The 18,223-nt window shown below is 48.6% G+C and overlaps 1 protein-coding gene across 1 annotated transcript in view; it reads left to right on the top strand.

The window, feature by feature from the left end:
• Nucleotides 1-9,776, top strand: part of mcm7 (minichromosome maintenance complex component 7) — a 19,132-nt gene extending 9,356 nt beyond the window's left edge. Inside the window, exons 11-15 of the mRNA XM_079891716.1 lie at nucleotides 1,139-1,350; nucleotides 1,445-1,710; nucleotides 2,693-2,861; nucleotides 3,477-3,586; nucleotides 8,770-9,776. Of these exons, the coding sequence (XP_079747842.1) occupies nucleotides 1,139-1,350; nucleotides 1,445-1,710; nucleotides 2,693-2,861; nucleotides 3,477-3,586; nucleotides 8,770-8,977 (965 nt within the window). The 3' untranslated portion in view covers nucleotides 8,978-9,776. The remainder of the gene's footprint in view (nucleotides 1-1,138; nucleotides 1,351-1,444; nucleotides 1,711-2,692; nucleotides 2,862-3,476; nucleotides 3,587-8,769) is intronic.
• The last annotated feature ends 8,447 nt before the right edge of the window (nucleotides 9,777-18,223 follow it).

Raw genomic sequence — 18,223 nt, 5'->3', positions numbered from 1 at the left:
ACCTGTCCTGACCTTCTCGACTCACCTGTCCGTCCTCCCGACTCACCTGTCCGTCCTCCCGACTCACCTGTCCATCCTCTCGACTCACCTGTCCGTCCTCTCGACTCACCTGTCCGTCCTCCCGACTCACCTGTCCGTCCTCCCGACTCACCTGTCCGTCCTCCCGACTCACCTGTCCGTCCTCCCGACTCACCTGTCCGTCCTCTCGACTCACCTGTCCGTCCTCTCGACTCACTTGTCCGTCCTCTCGACTCTCCTGTCCGTCCTCTCGACTCACCTGTCCTGACCCTCTCGACTCACCTGTCCATCCTCCCGACTCTCCTGTCCGTCCTCCCGACTCTCCTGTCCGTCCTCCCGACTCACCTGTCCGTCCTCTCGACTCACTTGTCCGTCCTCTCGACTCTCCTGTCCGTCCTCTCGACTCACCTGTCCTGACCCTCTCGACTCACCTGTCCTGACCTTCTCGACTCACCTGTCCGTCCTCCCAACTCACCTGTCCGTCCTCCCGACTCTCCTGTCCGTCCTCCCGACTCACCTGTCCGTCCTCTCGACTCACTTGTCCGTCCTCTCGACTCACCTGTCCTGACCCTCTCGACTCACCTGTCCTGACCCTCTCGACTCACCTGTCCGACTCACCTGTCCTGACCCTCTCGACTCACCTGTCCCTCCTCCCGACTCACCTGTCCTGACCCTCTCGACTCACCTGTCCGTCCTCCCGACTCACTTGTCCGTCCTCCCGACTCACCTGTCCCTCCTCCCGACTCACCTGTCCTGACCCTCTCGACTCACCTGTCCGTCCTCCCGACTCACTTGTCCGTCCTCCCGACTCACCTGTCCCTCCTCCCGACTCACCTGTCCTGACCCTCTCGACTCACCTGTCCGTCCTCCCGACTCACTTGTCCGTCCTCCCGACTCTCCTGTCCGTCCTCTCGACTCACCTGTCCTGACCCTCTCGACTCACCTGTCCGTCCTCCCGACTCACTTGTCCGTCCTCCCGACTCACCTGTCCCTCCTCCCGACTCACCTGTCCTGACCCTCTCGACTCACCTGTCCGTCCTCCCGACTCACCTGTCCGTCCTCCCGACTCACCTGTCCGTCCTCTCGACTCACCTGTCCTGACCCTCTCTCTCTCCCTCAGGTCAGTACACCACGGGCCGCGGCTCCTCTGGCGTAGGGCTAACCGCAGCGGTGATGCGTGACCCGGTGACGGGTGAGATGACTCTGGAGGGCGGAGCTTTAGTGCTGGCGGATCTGGGCGTTTGCTGCATCGATGAGTTCGACAAGATGGCCGACGCCGACCGCACGGCGATCCACGAGGTCATGGAGCAACAGACCATCTCCATAGCCAAGGTACGAGCGTTTGAGCCGGTCATGTGACTCCTGTCTGTTTGAGCTGGTCATGTGACCCCTGAATGAACGCGATCACATGTGTTCTGTGTTTCAGGCGGGGATCATGACGTCTTTGAATGCGCGATGCTCAATCCTGGCGGCGGCTAACCCGGCGTACGGGCGCTATAACCCGCGCAAGAGCCTGGAGCAGAACATCCAGCTGCCGGCGGCCCTGCTCTCGCGCTTCGACCTGCTGTGGCTCATCCAGGACAAACCCGACGCCGACACCGACCTGAGGCTCGCGCAGCACATCACATACGTGCACCAGCACTGCCGGCAGCCGCCCACACACTTCAGCCCCATCGAGATGAAGCTCATGAGGTACTCGCACTCACTCACTCTCTTTACACACTCACACACTCACTCTCTCATTCTCACTCACTCACTCACTCACACACTCACTCACTCTCTCATTCTCACTCACTCACTCACTCACTCTCTTACACACACACACACTCACTCTCTCATTCTCACTCACTCACTCACTCACACACTCACTCACTCTCTCATTCTCACTCACTCACTCACTCACTCACTCTCTTACACACTCACACACTCACTCTCTCATTCTCACTCACTCACTCACTCACACACTCACTCACTCTCTCATTCTCACTCACTCACTCACTCACTCTCTTACACACACACACACTCACTCTCTCATTCTCACTCATTCACTCTCACACACACTCTCTCACTCTCTCATTCTCACTCACTCACTCTCTTACACACACACACTCACTCACTCATTCTCACTCATTCACTCTCACACACACTCACTCACTCTCTCATTCTCACTCACTCACTCACTCACTCACTCTCTTACACACTCACACACTCACTCTCTCATTCTCACTCATTCACTCTCACACACACTCTCTCACTCTCTCATTCTCACTCACTCACTCTCTTACACACACACACACTCACTCACTCATTCTCACTCATTCACTCTCACACACACTCTCTCACTCTCTCATTCTCACTCACTCACTCTCTTACACACACACTCACTCACTCACTCATTCTCACTCATTCACTCACTCACTCTCACTCACACACACCTTAGGGCTGCAACAGTAATCAACATGATTTATAACATTTTATTTGTGGTTTAGTTTCTTTATTTCTGTAGTTTGGCCTTTTTTGCCCACAACGTAAAGCAGAAAATGGTTGCATGGTGTTCAGACTAACCCTATTGAGTGTGTCCACTGCTGAACATACACATGACTGCAGCTAATGTTCTCTCTCTCTCTCTCTCTCTCTCTCACTCACTCACTCACTCACTCACTCACACACACAGGCGCTACATCAGTAAGTGTAAGCAGAAGCAGCCGGTGGTTCCCGAGTCTCTGGCGGATTACATCACAGCGGCGTATGTGGAGATGAGGAAAGAGTCTCGGGTCAGTAAAGACACGACCTTCACCTCGGCCCGCACACTGCTGTCCATCCTGCGCCTGTCCACCGCCCTGGTGAGAGACACACACACACACACACACACACACACACACACACACACACACACACACACACACACACACACACGCCGCACTGGTGAGAGACAGACACACACACACACACACTCTGCCCTGGTGAGAGACACACACACACACTCTGCCCTGGTGAGAGACACACTGTGATCTCTGGTTCTGATGAGGGCGTTGTGTGTTAAAAGTGCTGTTTGTGCAGGTAGCTGTGATCATCTCTACTGTAGAAACGGCACTTCACGACACACTCCGCCGTTCACACGCTTCCTCTTCCAGGTCACATGCTGCTGTCCAACACGCCTGTTGTCGTGGCGACGGTCAGCTTTGCGGGGTGGGCAGTCAGCCTCGGTCACGCCGCTGTGCAAACCCATGCAAAACTGACCGCACACGACACGCCGACTCACACGCGTGACCCAGAGACTAGCTGGTGTTGAGAGGCCGAGACTTGGGCAGTTGCTGGATTTCCCAGAAGGCATTGCACTTGTCTCGGTCTGACAGTGCCGGCACAGCTCGTCCGTTTGCTGAAGGACAACTGAGGTTGGAAATCATGTTTTCTAAGGAACATGTGGTTCCTTTATTCACGTGTGTGTGTGTGTTCAGGCTCGTCTGCGGATGGTGGATGTCGTAGAGAAGGAGGATGTTAACGAGGCGATGCGACTGATGGAGATGAGCAAAGACTCGTTGCAGGCCGACAAGACCAGCAACACCAGGTACCCTGACCTTTCACCTCTACTCCATCTCTATTCCATCTCTGCTCCATCTCTTCTCCATCTCTACTCTCCATCTCTACTCCATCTCTACTCCATCTCTACTCCATCTCTACTCCATCTCTACTCCATCTCTACTCCATCTCTACTCCATCTCTATTCCATCTCTGCTCCATCTCTTCTCCATCTCTACTCTCCACCTCTACTCCATCTCTACTCCACCTCTATTCCACCTCTACTCCATCTCTACTCTCCATCTCTATTCCACCTCTACTTCATCTCTACTCCACCTCTACTCTCCATCTCTGCTCCATCTCTACTCTCCACCTCTACTCCACCTCTACTCTCATCTCTATTCCACCTCTACTCCATCTCTACTCTCCATCTCTATTCCACCTCTACTTCATCTCTACTCTCCATCTCTATTCCACCTCTACTCCATCTCTACTCTCCATCTCTATTCCACCTCTACTTCATCTCTACTCCACCTCTACTCTCATCTCTATTCCATCTCTACTCCACCTCTACTCCAACTCTACTTCTCTACTCCACCTCTACTCTCCATCTCTATTCCACCTCTACTCCATCTCTACTCTCCATCTCTATTCCACCTCTGCTCCATCTCTACTCCACCTCTACTCTCCATCTCTATTCCATCTCTACTCCAACTCTACTTCTTCTCTACTCCATCTCTATTCCACCTCTACTCCATCTATATTCCACCTCTACTCTCCATCTCTATTCCATCTCTACTCCATCTCTACTCCACCTCTACTCTCCATCTATATTCCACCTGTACTCCATCTCTACTCCACCTCTACTCTCCATCTCTATTCCACCTCTGCTCCATCTCTACTCCACCTCTACTCTCCATCTCTATTCCATCTCTACTCCACCTCTACTCTCCATCTCTATTCCACCTCTACTCCATCTCTACTCTCCATCTCTATTCCACCTCTGCTCCATCTCTACTCTCCATCTCTATTCCACCTCTGCTCCACCTCTACTCTCCATCTCTATTCCATCTCTACTCCACCTCTACTCTCCATCTCTATTCCATCTCTATTCCACCTCTACTCCATCTCTACTCTCCATCTCTATTCCACCTCTGCTCCATCTCTACTCTCCATCTCTATTCCACCTCTGCTCCACCTCTACTCCATCTCTACTCTCCATCTCTATTCCACCTCTGCTCCATCTCTACTCTCCATCTCTATTCCACCTCTGCTCCACCTCTACTCCATCTCTACTCTCCATCTCTATTCCACCTCTGCTCCATCTCTACTCTCCATCTCTATTCCACCTCTGCTCCACCTCTACTCCATCTCTACTCTCCATCTCTATTCCACCTCTGCTCCATCTCTACTCCACCTCTACTCTCCATCTCTATTCCACCTCTACTCCAACTCTACTTCTTCTCTACTCCATCTCTACTCCACCTCTACTCTCCATCTCTATTCCACCTCTGCTCCATCTCTACTCCACCTCTACTCTCCATCTCTATTCCATCTCTACTCCACCTCTACTTCTTCTCTACTCCACCTCTACTCCAACTCTATTCCACCACTACTTCACCTCTACTCCATCTCTACTCCACCTCTACTTCATCTCTACTCCATCTCTGCTCCATCTGTACTCCATCTCTACTCCACCTCTACTCCATCTGTACTCCATCTCTTCTCTCCACCTCTACTTCACCTCTACTCCAACTCTATTCCACCACTACTTCACCTCTACTCCATCTCTACTCCACCTCTACTTCATCTCTACTCCATCTCTGCTCCATCTGTACTCCATCTCTACTCCACCTCTACTCCATCTGTACTCCATCTCTTCTCTCCACCTCTACTTCACCTCTACTCCATCTCTTCTCTCCACCTCTACTCCATCTCTTCTCTCCATATCTACTCTCCACCTCTATTCCACCTCTACTCCATCTGTACTCCATCTCTTCTCTCCACCTCTACTTCACCTCTACTCCACCTCTATTCCACCGCTACTCTTACCTCTACTCCATATCTACTCTCCACCTCTATTCCACCTCTACTCCACCTCTACTCTCCACCTCTACTCCATATCTACTCTCCACCTCTATTCCACCTCTACTCCACCTCTACTCTCCATCTCTACTCCATCTCTATTCCACCTCTACTCCATCTATACTCCACCTCTACTCTCATCTCTATTCCACCTCTACTCTCCATCACTATTCCATCTCTACTCTCCATCTCTATTCCACCTCTACTCCCTCTACTCTCCATCTCTATTCCACCTCTACTCCATCTATACTCCACCTCTACTCTCCATCTCTATTCCACCTCTACTCTCCATCTCTATTCCACCTCTACTCCATCTCTACTCCATCTCTACTCCATCTCTATTCCACCTCTACTCCCTCTACTCTCCATCTCTATTCCACCTCTACTCCATCTATACTCCACCTCTACTCTCCATCTCTATTCCACCTGTACTCCATCTATATTCCACCTCTACTCTCCATCTCTATTCCATCTCTACTCCACCTCTACTCTCCATCTCTATTCCACCTCTACTCCATCTCTACTCTCCATCTCTATTCCACCTCTACTCCATCTCTACTCTCCATCTCTATTCCACCTCTGCTCCACCTCTACTCCATCTCTACTCTCCATCTCTATTCCATCTCTACTCCACCTCTACTCTCCATCTCCATCTCTACTCCATCTCTACTCCATCTCTACTCTCCATCTCTATTCCACCTCTACTCCACCTCTATTCCACCTCTACTCCATCTCTACTCTCCATCTCTACTCCATCTCTACTCTCCATCTCTACTCCATCTCTACTCCATCTCTACTCTCCATCTCTACTCCATCTCTACTCTCCATCTCTATTCCATCTCTACTCCACCTCTATTCCACCTCTACTCCATCTCTACTCTCCATCTCTACTCCATCTCTACTCTCCATCTCTATTCCATCTCTACTCCACCTCTACTCTCCATCTCTATTCCACCTCTGCTCCACCTCTACTCTCCATCTCTATTCCACCTCTGCTCCATCTCTACTCTCCATCTCTACTCCATCTCTACTCTCCATCTCTATTCCATCTCTACTCCACCTCTACTCTCCATCTCTATTCCACCTCTGCTCCACCTCTACTCTCCATCTCTATTCCATCCATAGACTGTAAAAAAATATGGACGTAGTGTCCGTGACGTCACCCGTAGGTTTCTGAAGAGCTTTTTTGAAGCCTAAAGTGGGCGGAGCCGGCCGTCGCCATCTTGGCCTTGCGTCACTCCCGGATAACAGAAAATAGGCAAACAGGCGGGGCGTGAGTGGAGCTGAAGCCTGGCTATCTGAAATCACCTAGCTCGACGTGATCGCTCGACGTGATCGAGTTAGCTGATGATGTAAAGCCAATTAAACGTTCCTATTTTTGCCCTTCGAAATATTATAATAGTTAAAAGACATGGCTACAAGTGAGACTGTGTATTACTTCGAGAGTGTTTGTGTGTGACAGTGATTTATGTGCATACATGTCCGTCACTCTTTCATGGTCCGTCAGCGCGGCATTGCTCAAGTTCGTAGAGAGCTTATTCAGTCCATTTTAAATTCTGATGTTGGCCGTCTCTCAAATGGGTTAAACCATATATATTGCCTTTGAAGTGCAAGTAAATGCGCTAGAAAATCCGCGCTCATTCATGTGCATTTATTGCATGGACGGAGAAAGCGCCGACGCCTGCATGATTTCATCTGACGGTACATAAGCATATTATAATCCATCTGTTCCGTGAGAGCAGAATGAATGAGTATTTATTGACGTTTTAAATTTGAAAACCCCAAAAAGCAACGAAATTGTCAGACATCCATTAGTGCATGTTCACAGAGGAAAACAACTGAAATACAGCGCTGGTTGTTCTCTCGAACGATAACGACGGAATCCAAAGACGTGGGCTTTGTACCCAAGTATTAAATTGAATGAAATAATCCCGAAAAAAAGCACAAACACTGCAGAGATGGCAAGTTCAGCAGCAACATTTGTTGAGGTGAAGTGACGGCTAGTAACAGCAGACAAACGGCTAGCACTGACAGCGGCAATCCATCTGTCACTCAAGTGGCCACTGGCCACACCCTTAAATTTAAATATTAATCAACTAAACGGACGAGTTATAAAATAATTCACCCCCCTCACAGTTGTTATGAAGGGCAAAATTAGCTGTATAGACCAAAGCCACATAGAGATCCAGGCTGTAAACATATTTTTTTCTGCTGTAAAGTTGGTAATTTTAACATGAGGGAGATACAGATTTGACTCACTCCTGCAGCCAGGCCAAGCGGCCAGTCAATGAATTGCAGTTTAACTCACTTCCGTGTTGGTTTCAAGAGAGAGACGGGGAGGTTGCCGCTTGATTCCATCTCTACTCCACCTCTACTTCTCTACTCCATCTCTACTCCAACTCTACTTCTTCTCTACGCTCCACCTCTATTCATTCCACCACTACTTCACCTCTACTCCATCTGTACTCCACCTTTACCTCATCTCTTCTCTCCTCCTCTACTCCATCTCTTCTCTCCACCTCTACTCCATCTCTTCTCTCCACCTCTACTCCACCTCTACTCCATCTCTTCTCTCCATCTCTACTCCACCTCTACTCCACCTCTACTCCACCACTATTCCACCTCTACACCTCTACTCCACCACTATTCCACCTCTACTCCACCACTACTCCATCTCTACTCCATCTCTACTCCATCTCTACTCCACCACTACTTCACCTCTACTCCACCTCTACTTCATCTCTACTCCATCTCTTCTCTCCTCCTCTACTCCACCTCTATTCCACCGCTACTCTCCACCTCTATTCCACCTCTACTCCATCTCTACTCTCCATCTCTACTCCAACTCTACTTCTTCTCTACGCTCCACCTCTACTCCACCTCTACTCTCCATCTCTACTCCAACTCTACTTCTTCTCTACACTCCACCTCTACTCCACCCCTACTCCACCTCTACTCTCCATCTCTACTCCAACTCTACTACTTCTCTACAATCCACCTCTACTCCATCTCTACTCCACCACTACTTCACCTCTACTCCATCTCTACTTCACCTATACTCCATCTGTACAGAGCTTCACGCAGCTCAGAAACAGTTAAACCCATGATTGGTGGAGCAGCTCCCAGAATGCTCTCTGTCGTCCTCAGGGCTCAGCGTCCTGCTGATGTGATCTTCTCTCTCCTGCGGGAGCTCTCCGGCGAGGGTTCGGCCCGATCCGTGCGGATGAACGAGGCAGAGCAGCGCTGTGTGTCCCGCGGCTTCACTCCGGCCCAGTTCCAGGCCGCGCTCGACGAGTACGAGGAGCTGAACGTGTGGCAGATCAACCAGGCCCGCTCGCGCATCACCTTCGTGTGACCCGCTAAACCTCCGCTGACTCGTGACTCTGATTCACCCGTTTCAGCTTCTCCCGCTAATGTGGAAGGAGCAAGTTTAGTTTGTTTTGCTTTTTAATCTGTTATTTCTGAAATAAATGCTGTAAATAGATGATCTTTGTGTTCCGAGTCTGTTTGTAAAGATGATTTACGGTCGTTCCTTCAGGATTCTGATGCAATACTGACACGAGCAGAACATGAGATTTCAGTGTGGTTTGTCACAAAACTTAATTAAAATTTTTTGTAAAGCGAGAGTAAAGCAATCACTTTGTGTTTTCTTCCCTGAATCAGCCAAATATTGGAAGATCGTGCAATAAAAAATAGAACAAAATATTGTGCAGCTGTTTCACTGCAGTTCATTTCCTCTGGTTTGTAAGTGCAGTTTCTGCTGGGATTGAGTTTAGTAACTAGTAACATCTGTAATATTTAAACTATTTTCAACTACATGATTCGTTTTCTAAATACCACACATCATTAGGCACATATCAAACATTGTGTTTCTGTGGTCTTAGCTTATATTTTTGGAGAAATGTTTTCAATTTAGATATTTAATTAAAACCACAATTTTGTGTTCATCCTGAACATGTCAGAGGGTAATAGTGTTAGGGGTTGGAGACTAAACTGTTTGAAGGGAGACAATGCGTTCCATCTTATATTTTTGATTTAGTCTCCTTTTGTGCTTTTCTGGGTCAGAATATCTGTATGAACGTCTCTGTTGCTGATGTGGCTGACATTCCTGACGTACGTGCTCACATTGCATTAAATATTCAATTTATAACAGTTATGAGTTGTCAATTTTAAGTACATGTTTTCTGAAATTATTTTATTTTAAATCATTCATATAAACGAAGTGGAAAAACAGTCAAGTTTTCAACCTCAAAACAATTAGAAATATACAAATACTGTATGTGATGGGGTTCAGACTGTGACATAACTATAGTCTTTTTTTAATTTATGAAATTTCTTTTTTTTTACAAGACACAATATTGCCAGAAATTATAGACACTGCACATTTTGTTAAATATTTCAGGGACATGACTAAATGCTTAATGAACGATAGAATTGAGATATTAATATTAGTAATAATTGTTTTATTCATTGTGAAAATCTTTAAACATTTAATTTTGGGGAATCGCCACTTGAAAAAATCTGGGGGACTGAAATATTATCGAATCCCAGGAAATAGGTAAGATAAAAATTCAAGAGTTTCCTAGCTCTTCAAAAAAAAACAAAAAAAACACAGGTGGTAATTGGGCCGATGGTGCAGTAAGTGCTTCTGTGTATTGTCTAATATGCCAAGTTCAAGGGTCCATAAAAAAAGATTGCTTAAGTAAAAACTGCCCAGATTTTGGATTTCTTTAGAGCAGTAGCCCTAGTATGAAGCCCTTCTGTCAGATTTGACACACCCTCAAAGACTATGGAGAATAACAGGTGCTAATTGGGCTGATGGTGCAATAAGCGCTTCTGTGTATTGTCTAATATGCCAAGTTCAAGGGTCCATTAAAAAAAATTGCTTAAGTAAAAACTGCCCAGATTTTGGATTTCTTTAGACTAGTAGCCCTAGTATGAAGCCCTTCTGTCTGATTTAACACACCCTCAAAACCTATGGAGAATAGCAGGTGCTAATTGGGCTGATGGTGCAATAAGCGCTCTGTGTTTTATCTAATATGCCATGTTCAAGGGCCCATAAAAAAAGATTGGTTTGGTAAAACCTGCCCAGATTTTTGATTTCTTTAGAGCAGTAGCCCTAGTATGAAGCCCTTCTGTCTGATTTAACACACCCTCAAAGACTATGGAGAATAGCAGGTGCTAATTGGGCTGATGGTGCAATAAGCGCTCTGTGTTTTATCTAATATGCCATGTTCAAGGGCCCATAAAAAAAGATTGGTTTGGTAAAACCTGCCCAGATTTTTGATTTCTTTAGAGCAGTAGCCCTAGTATGAAGCCCTTCTGTCTGATTTAACACACCCTCAAAGACTATGGAGAATAATAGCTGCTAATTGGGCTGATGGTGCAATAAGCTCTTCTGTGTATTGTCTAATATACCAAGTTCAAGGGCCTATAAAAAAAGATTGTTTTAGTAAAAAATGCCCAGATTTTGGTTTTCTTTAGAGCAGTAGCCCTAGTATGAAGCCCTTCTGTCTGATTTAACACACCCCCAAAAATTATGGAGAATAGCAGGTGCTAATTGGGCTGATGGTGGAATAAGCGCTTCTGTGTATTGTCTAATATGCCAAGTTCAAGGGCCCATAGAAAAAGATTGCTTAAGTAAAAACTGCCCAGATTTGTGATTTCTTTAGAGCAGTAGCCCTAGTATGAAGCCCTTCTGTCAGATTTGACACACCCTCAAAGACGAAGGAGAATAACAGGTGCTAATTGGGCTGATGGTGGAATAAGCGCTTCTGTGTATTGTCTAATATGCCAAGTTCAAGGGTCCATAAAAAAAAGATTGCTTAAGTAAAAACTGCCCAGATTTTGGTTTTCTTTAGAGCAGTAGCCCTAGTATGAAGCCCTTCTGTCTGATTTAACACACCCCCAAAAATTATGGAGAATAGCAGGTGCTAATTGGGCTGATGGTGCAATAAGCGCTTCTGTGTATTGTCTAAAATACCAAGTTCAAGGGCCTATAAAAAATTGTTTTAGTAAAAACTGCCCAGATTTTGGTTTTCTTTAGAGCAGTAGCCCTAGTATGAAGCCCTTCTGTCTGATTTTAATTTTGAAAAGGTGTTTTGAAAAGTTTCAGACACACAGACATCTAGAATCAGCACATGAATCTCAACAATGGTGACAACAAAAATCTTCATACCGCGATGCATGCTGAGTGCCAGCAGAGAACAAAACACATTGATGACTCCCAGCATGCATTGCAGCATCACTAAATTATGCAGCTAAATGGCCTATTTTCTTTATTTGCTTTTATTTTTCTGATTTGGGATGTTCAGAATTCTGATCAGATCTGTTTTTCTAAATATTTTATTGATTGTCACCATTGTTGAGATTCATATGCTGATTGTTGATGTCTAAGTTCTGCTGTAATGTAAATCTTTTATGTGCACGATGTGTTTAAAAAGTGTTAGAACTACTCAGATACCCTCAGTCAATATGTGGATGAGTCAAGCCGCTACTCTTCTACCTCTAGAGAAACTAACATATGATCTGCATCAAAGATCTGATGTTCTCTTTCATAGGTTCACTCAACGCTGCGGATAGCGCAGTGGGATATTCTCTGAATGTGCCGATTGTCTGAAGCCCTATAGAATCACGCCAATTCATTGGCTGATGGCGCCCGCGCAATCTGGCTCCGCCCCGACGCGCTTACGTCGCATCATCACATATTTGCGCGCGCCATCTGCTCCTCAGATTTCTCTGCCTTCAGAACGAAGCGGTCACGTTGCCCTTCGCTCGTGATTTTTCTGAGCTCGAATTACAACTTCTGGATTATTCTCGGCGCTTCTGCGACTGTTCAAGCGGAACTCTGTTTCTCCTTACGGTGAAGTGCCATGGAATACCGACGCTGTACCCCGCCATGTGCTCGTTACATCGCTAACGACGACCCACACAGTAAGTGTGTTAAATGTTTGGGCTTTTCACATGCGCGCGAGGCAGTCATAGGATTGTCTAAATGCAAATTCTGTGAAAATTTGTTGCTCAAAACCCTCAAATCGCGGCTCGCGGTTTTTGAGAGGGAATCATTCGTCTCCCCCTGTCGCGCTCTCGAGGCCTCTCGAGGATCCGCGACTTGGGGTTCGGATGTAGAGCTTGAGGATGTGGAGTTCGAGCAGACGAGCCCCGCTCTTTCTCTCCCTCCCTCCCCTCGGCACGCGCGAGGCATGCCAGTCGAATTTTCGCACGATTATTTGAGCCCCAGCCCGAGAGCACGCGACGCGGTTTCTTTCGGGCTGGAGGATGTACTTTTTACCGAGGCCTCCGACTCCGAGGATTTCGGGCCTACTCTCGCCGACGAGGTTATCCCGCCGAGCGGCCAGGAAGCGCGGCCAACTGCGGCCTACGCGGAGCTCGTTGACGTACTTTCGCGCGCTACGGAGAAGCTCGCTATTGATTGGCCCGACAAGCCCCGCGAATCTCAGTCGTCGAAACTCGACGAGAGACTTCTCAGTGGCCCTAATTCTAGGCCTCAACGGAGAAAGCTGCCATTTTTCAGTGATCTGCATCATGAGATTTCCAGATCCTGGAAGCAGCCTTTCTCTGCGCGCCTCACTAATGCGGCAGCTGCTGATTTCACCAACCTAGTGGGTTCTGTGAAACAGGGCTATTCCGCCATTCCGGCGATTGAGGAGACTTTAGCCGACCATCTTGCTCCGTCCTCTGCGCCGTCCTGGAAATCGCGCCCCCTCCTCCCCTCTAAAGCATGTAGGACTACTTCCTCTCTCATTGGAAAATCCTACATGGCGGCTGGGCAGGCAGGCATGACCCTGCACACTATGGCCATTCTTCAGGCCTACCAAGCGGACGTCCTGAAGGAAATGGACGAGGGCGATGGCGTGACCCCTGAAGCGGTCAAGGAGCTTCGTAAGGCTACGGATTTAGCCTTAAGAGCCACCAAACATACCGCACGCGCTATAGGGCGCTCTATGGCTGGTTCTGTTGCGGTGGAGCGCCACTTGTGGCTTAATCTCACGGAGATCCGTGACAAGGACTCTTGGACGCCCCCATTTCTCAAACAGGGTTGTTTGGTGAGGCGGTCAACACGGTGGTTGAGAAATTCCGCTCCTCCAAATCCCAATCGGCCGCGTTCAGACAGTTCATGCCCAGGAGGGCTAGGGAACCTTCTGCTCCCTCCCCTGTTCGACCCAGAGAACGTCCCTCTCATAGACCGGAGTTCTTTAACAGGAGGAGCGAACCGGTGCATCCCCCACCTAACACGGTTTGGGGAGCCCGTGGTCGCCCGTTTCCCCGTCAACGGCCTCATAAGCGCCTCCAGATGAAGCGGTCCGACAAACCGACCGCTCTGGCGGCCCAGAGCCGTTCCTGACCCTCGGGTCGGAAAAAGGAGAGCTCCTCTGCTTCCTCAAGGTTGGGACAGACCGCGCAAGCGTTTCTGCCCACCTCCCAGCTCTCCTTTCCTTGCCCTGTCACCTTCGCCTCTCAGAGTGTCTCGAAGTGCAGGCCATTTTTCACCATCTCTACTCAGCCCGGCGCGGGAGGAAGGAGACGCTTTTTGCTTTCTCCCCTCACCCCCGACACTCTCTATAACTGCCGGTCGCATCCTCGGAGGCACTTTTCGCTTTCCTCCGGAACAGGCGGACCTGGTCACCATGACCCCAGCATCGATGCCTCCCATCACGTGCCAGGACGCCAAGGGCTCTCCTGCACAGTCAACTTCTCTACCCCACGTATGTCAACACGGCACCCTCACTCAGGTATGTCGTCTGCATTACAACATCCCTCTTCCTCTTTCACATTTCTTTCAAGAATGGGAGCGCTTACCAGGGGTATCGTCTTGGGTTCTTCGCACAGTTCGGTTCGGCTACACTCTTCAGTTTTGCCGCAATCCCCCCTGTTTCAACGGGGTCTTTCCTACTGTAGTAGACAGCGCCACTCAGGCTTCTGTACTTCAGCAGGAAATTTCATCCCTCCTTCTCAAAGAAGCAATAGAGGAGGTTCCTTCAGGGGAAACCGAACGGGGCTTTTACAGCCGTTATTTCCTGGTCCCGAAGAAGGGCGGCGGTTTGCGTCCCATACTGGACCTCCGCCGACTGAACTTCTCCCTTTACAAAGGGAAATTCAAGATGTTGACGCTGAAAGCTATCATATCTCAGATTCGGCCAGGGGATTGGTTTGTGACAGTAGACCTAAAGGATGCTTACTTTCACATCCAGGTTGTACGGCGACACAGGCAGTTCCTCAGGTTCGCCTTTGGAGAAAGAGCGTTCCAGTACAGGGTCCTTCCCTTCGGCCTCGCTCTGGCCCCGAGGACATTCACGAAGTGTATGGATGCAGCTCTGGCTCCATTGCGGCTCCAGGGCATCCGTATTCTAAATTACCTGGACGATTGGCTCATTTTAGCCCAGTCCAGGGAGCTAGTGACCCACCACAGAGACATCGTCTTGAGTCATATCCAGTCTCTCGGTTTGAGGTTGAACTCGGAGAAGAGTGTTCTCGCTCCGGCTCAAAGCACCGTTTTCTTGGGGGTGAACATGGATTCCGTTCTCATGCAGGCCCACTTGGCTCCTGCGCGGATTTCCAGTCTAATGACATGCTTGGCCCGTTTTTCGCTAGGCCATCATGTGTCTGTGGGCACTTGCCGCAGGATGCTGGGCCTAATGGCCACGGCCTCCTCCGTGCTACCGCTGGGCCTGCTCCACATGAGACCCTTCATGTGGTGGATGAAGCTCTCAGCGGTTCGGCCCTCTGGGCCAACCCTTCGCCTACTGAAGGTATCGCGCAGTTGCTTTCGAGCCCTGTCAGTTTGGCGGGACCCTCTTTTTCTTCGGAAAGGGGTCAGCATGGGTGCGGTATTTCGTCGCCAGATGATTACGACGGATGCCTCTCTCACCGGCTGGGGAGCAGTTTTCGAGGGCAGACCAGCGTGTGGGGTCTGGACTGGCGAGACTCTCTCTTGGCACATAAACTGCCTGGAGTTAAGAGCCGTTTTTCTGGCTCTGCATCATTTTCTCCCTCTTCTGGAGGGACACCATGTAATTGTCAGAACGGACAACATGGCAGTGGTGTCTCATGTGAACCGGCAGGGGGGTTCTCGGTCGCGCACCCTAGACAGGCATGCGCGTCACCTTCTCCTGTGGTCTCAGAGCAGATTCCTTTCTCTGAGAGCAGTTCATGTCCCTGGGGTTCTGAACTTCGCAGCAGATTTTCTGTCGAGGCAGAAACTCAGATCGGGAGAATGGATGTTGAACCGCCAGACGGTGGCCCTGATCTGGGAGGTTTTCGGAGAAGCGGAAGTGGACCTCTTTGCATCTCAAGAGTCGGCCCAATGCCCACTTTGGTTCTCCCTGAGTCCCCCGGCTCCATTAGGGATAGATGCGTTCGCTCACCCTTGGCCAACGCAGAAACTCTATGCCTTCCCGCCCATCAAACTGATCCAGGCGGTCTTGGCCAGAGTGAGGGAGAGCGGAGTCCGCCTCCTCCTGGTAGCTCCGTTCTGGCCGTCCCAGCCATGGTTTTCGGAGCTAATTCCTCTGCTGGAATCTTCCCCCTGGAAGATCCCGGTCAGGGAAGACCTGCTGTCCCAGCTGCAGGGCAGGATATGGCATCCTCGTCCAGACATGTGGAAGCTGTATGTTTGGCCGATCAGAGGCCGTTAGCATTAAGTTCTGCTCGCACATTGCGAGTGCTAGAGCCCCTTCTACAAGGAGGCTATATTCCTCCAAATGGAAGGTTTTTGAGACATGGTGCTTAGCACATGATAGGAGCCCAGTTAACTGCCCTGTTGGTTCAGTACTGGAATTCCTGCAGGAGAAGTTTGCTTCTGGAGCAGCTGCTACCACTCTCAGAGTTTATGTCGCAGCTATTGCAGCACATAGGGAATCGGACGAGATTCCCCTGGAGAAACTAAGGTTAGTTTAGGCCTTCATGCGTGGGGTTAAGCGCCTGAAACCGGCTCGCTCCCCTAGAGTTCCCTCATGGGACCTTTCTGTTGTCCTAGACGGTTTGACGAAGGCTCCCTTTGAGCCCTTGGAGTCAGCTCCGGAGCGGATTCTAACTCTCAAGGTTTCTCTTTTGTTGGCTTTGTCCTCATTAAAGCGGGTAGGAGACTTACAAGCTCTTTCTGTTAGCGAGTCTTGCTTGAACTTTGCTCCTGGCTTGGTCAAGGTTTCCTTGAGGCCTAGACCAGGGTATGTCCCCAAAGTTCTTTCCACAACTTTCCGCTCGCAGGTGGTTAACCTTAACGCTTTCCACCCTCCTCCATTTTCTTCTGAGGAAGATAAGAAGCTTAACTTGCTCTGCCCAGTTCGTTCTCTTAAGATATATTTAGACCGCTCAGGCGGTTGGAGGAAATCTAACCAGCTTCTGGTTTGCTTCGGTGCTGGCCGCCGTGGGCTTGCTGCATCAAAGCAGAGGATTTCTCACTGGGTCACAGAAGCTTTCTCGTTGGCTTACGAGGTGCGTGGCTTGCCTTCACCTCTTAGCATTAGAGCACATTCCACCAGAAGTGTGGCATCTTCTCAAGCTCTTTTTAGAGGAGCACTTTTGGAGGACATTTGTGTTGCGGCAGGCTGGTCCTCTCCGCACACTTTTGTAAGGTTCTATAATTTGGATCTTGACATGACCCCGGGTTCCCAGGTTCTTTCTGTTTGAACTCATCTTGGTCGTTGTCTCATTTATGTACCAGTCATGGAAAGCGCTCTAGCTTGGCGAGTTTGGTAGTCCGTTCCCACTGCGCTATCCGCAGCGTTGAGTGAACCTATGAAAGAGAACGTCTCTGGTTACTTGCGTAACCTATGTTCTCTGAATAGGGAACGAGACGCTGCGTTAGCTGCCAATCTCCTTGCGCTGCTGACAGTTTTCTTTTCGGCAGAGAAATCTGAGGAGCAGATGGCGCGCGCAAATATGTGATGATGCGACGTAAGAGCGCCGGGGCGGAGCCAGATTGCGCGGGCGCCATCAGCCAATGAATTGGCGTGATTCTATTGGGCTTCAGACAATCGGCACATTCAGAGAATATCCCACTGCGCTATCCGCAGCGTCTCGTTCCCTATTCAGAGAACATAGGTTACGCAAGTAACCAGAGACGTTTTCTGGTGCACTTGGTCTTCTCTGTGGAACTTTCTTGAAGATGCTCAGTGACTGATATATCCTTTTCATTTTTAATTATTTTTTTTGGTCAATAAAATGTTGTATTATAACTATTATTTCTATTTTTGTTATCATTTATATGCATATATATGAACATGTATATCCAAAGATTGTAAGATAATATTTGGCTGTACGTGCTGTTATGAGATACCAGTACCTTGCTGTGTTATTGTATATATACAATATATTTATTAAAAAAAAATTTTTTTTGTGTTAGTAATAAGTGAACCTGGTTATGCTGTTTGTTTTGGAGTTGCTTAATCAATGATTTTGAGTTAGTGTATTTTTGGTTCAAAATCATGTTAATTTTATCCCTGCTTGAAAGAAGTCAAAACGGACACGATTCACTGGCATAGAAATAAAGCAAGATTTATTTATTTGAGATCCTGCTGTACAAAAAAAGGAAGATTGATTTGATATTGTTTCAATGTTGGTTTGATGTAAAATAAGTGAT

The sequence above is a fragment of the Squalius cephalus genome (genome assembly GCF_949319135.1).
Source record: "Squalius cephalus genome assembly, chromosome: 14".
Classification (NCBI taxonomy): Eukaryota; Metazoa; Chordata; class Actinopteri; order Cypriniformes; family Leuciscidae; genus Squalius; species Squalius cephalus.
Note: the sequence above shows the minus strand (reverse complement) of the source record. Positions and strands in the feature narration are given on the sequence as shown.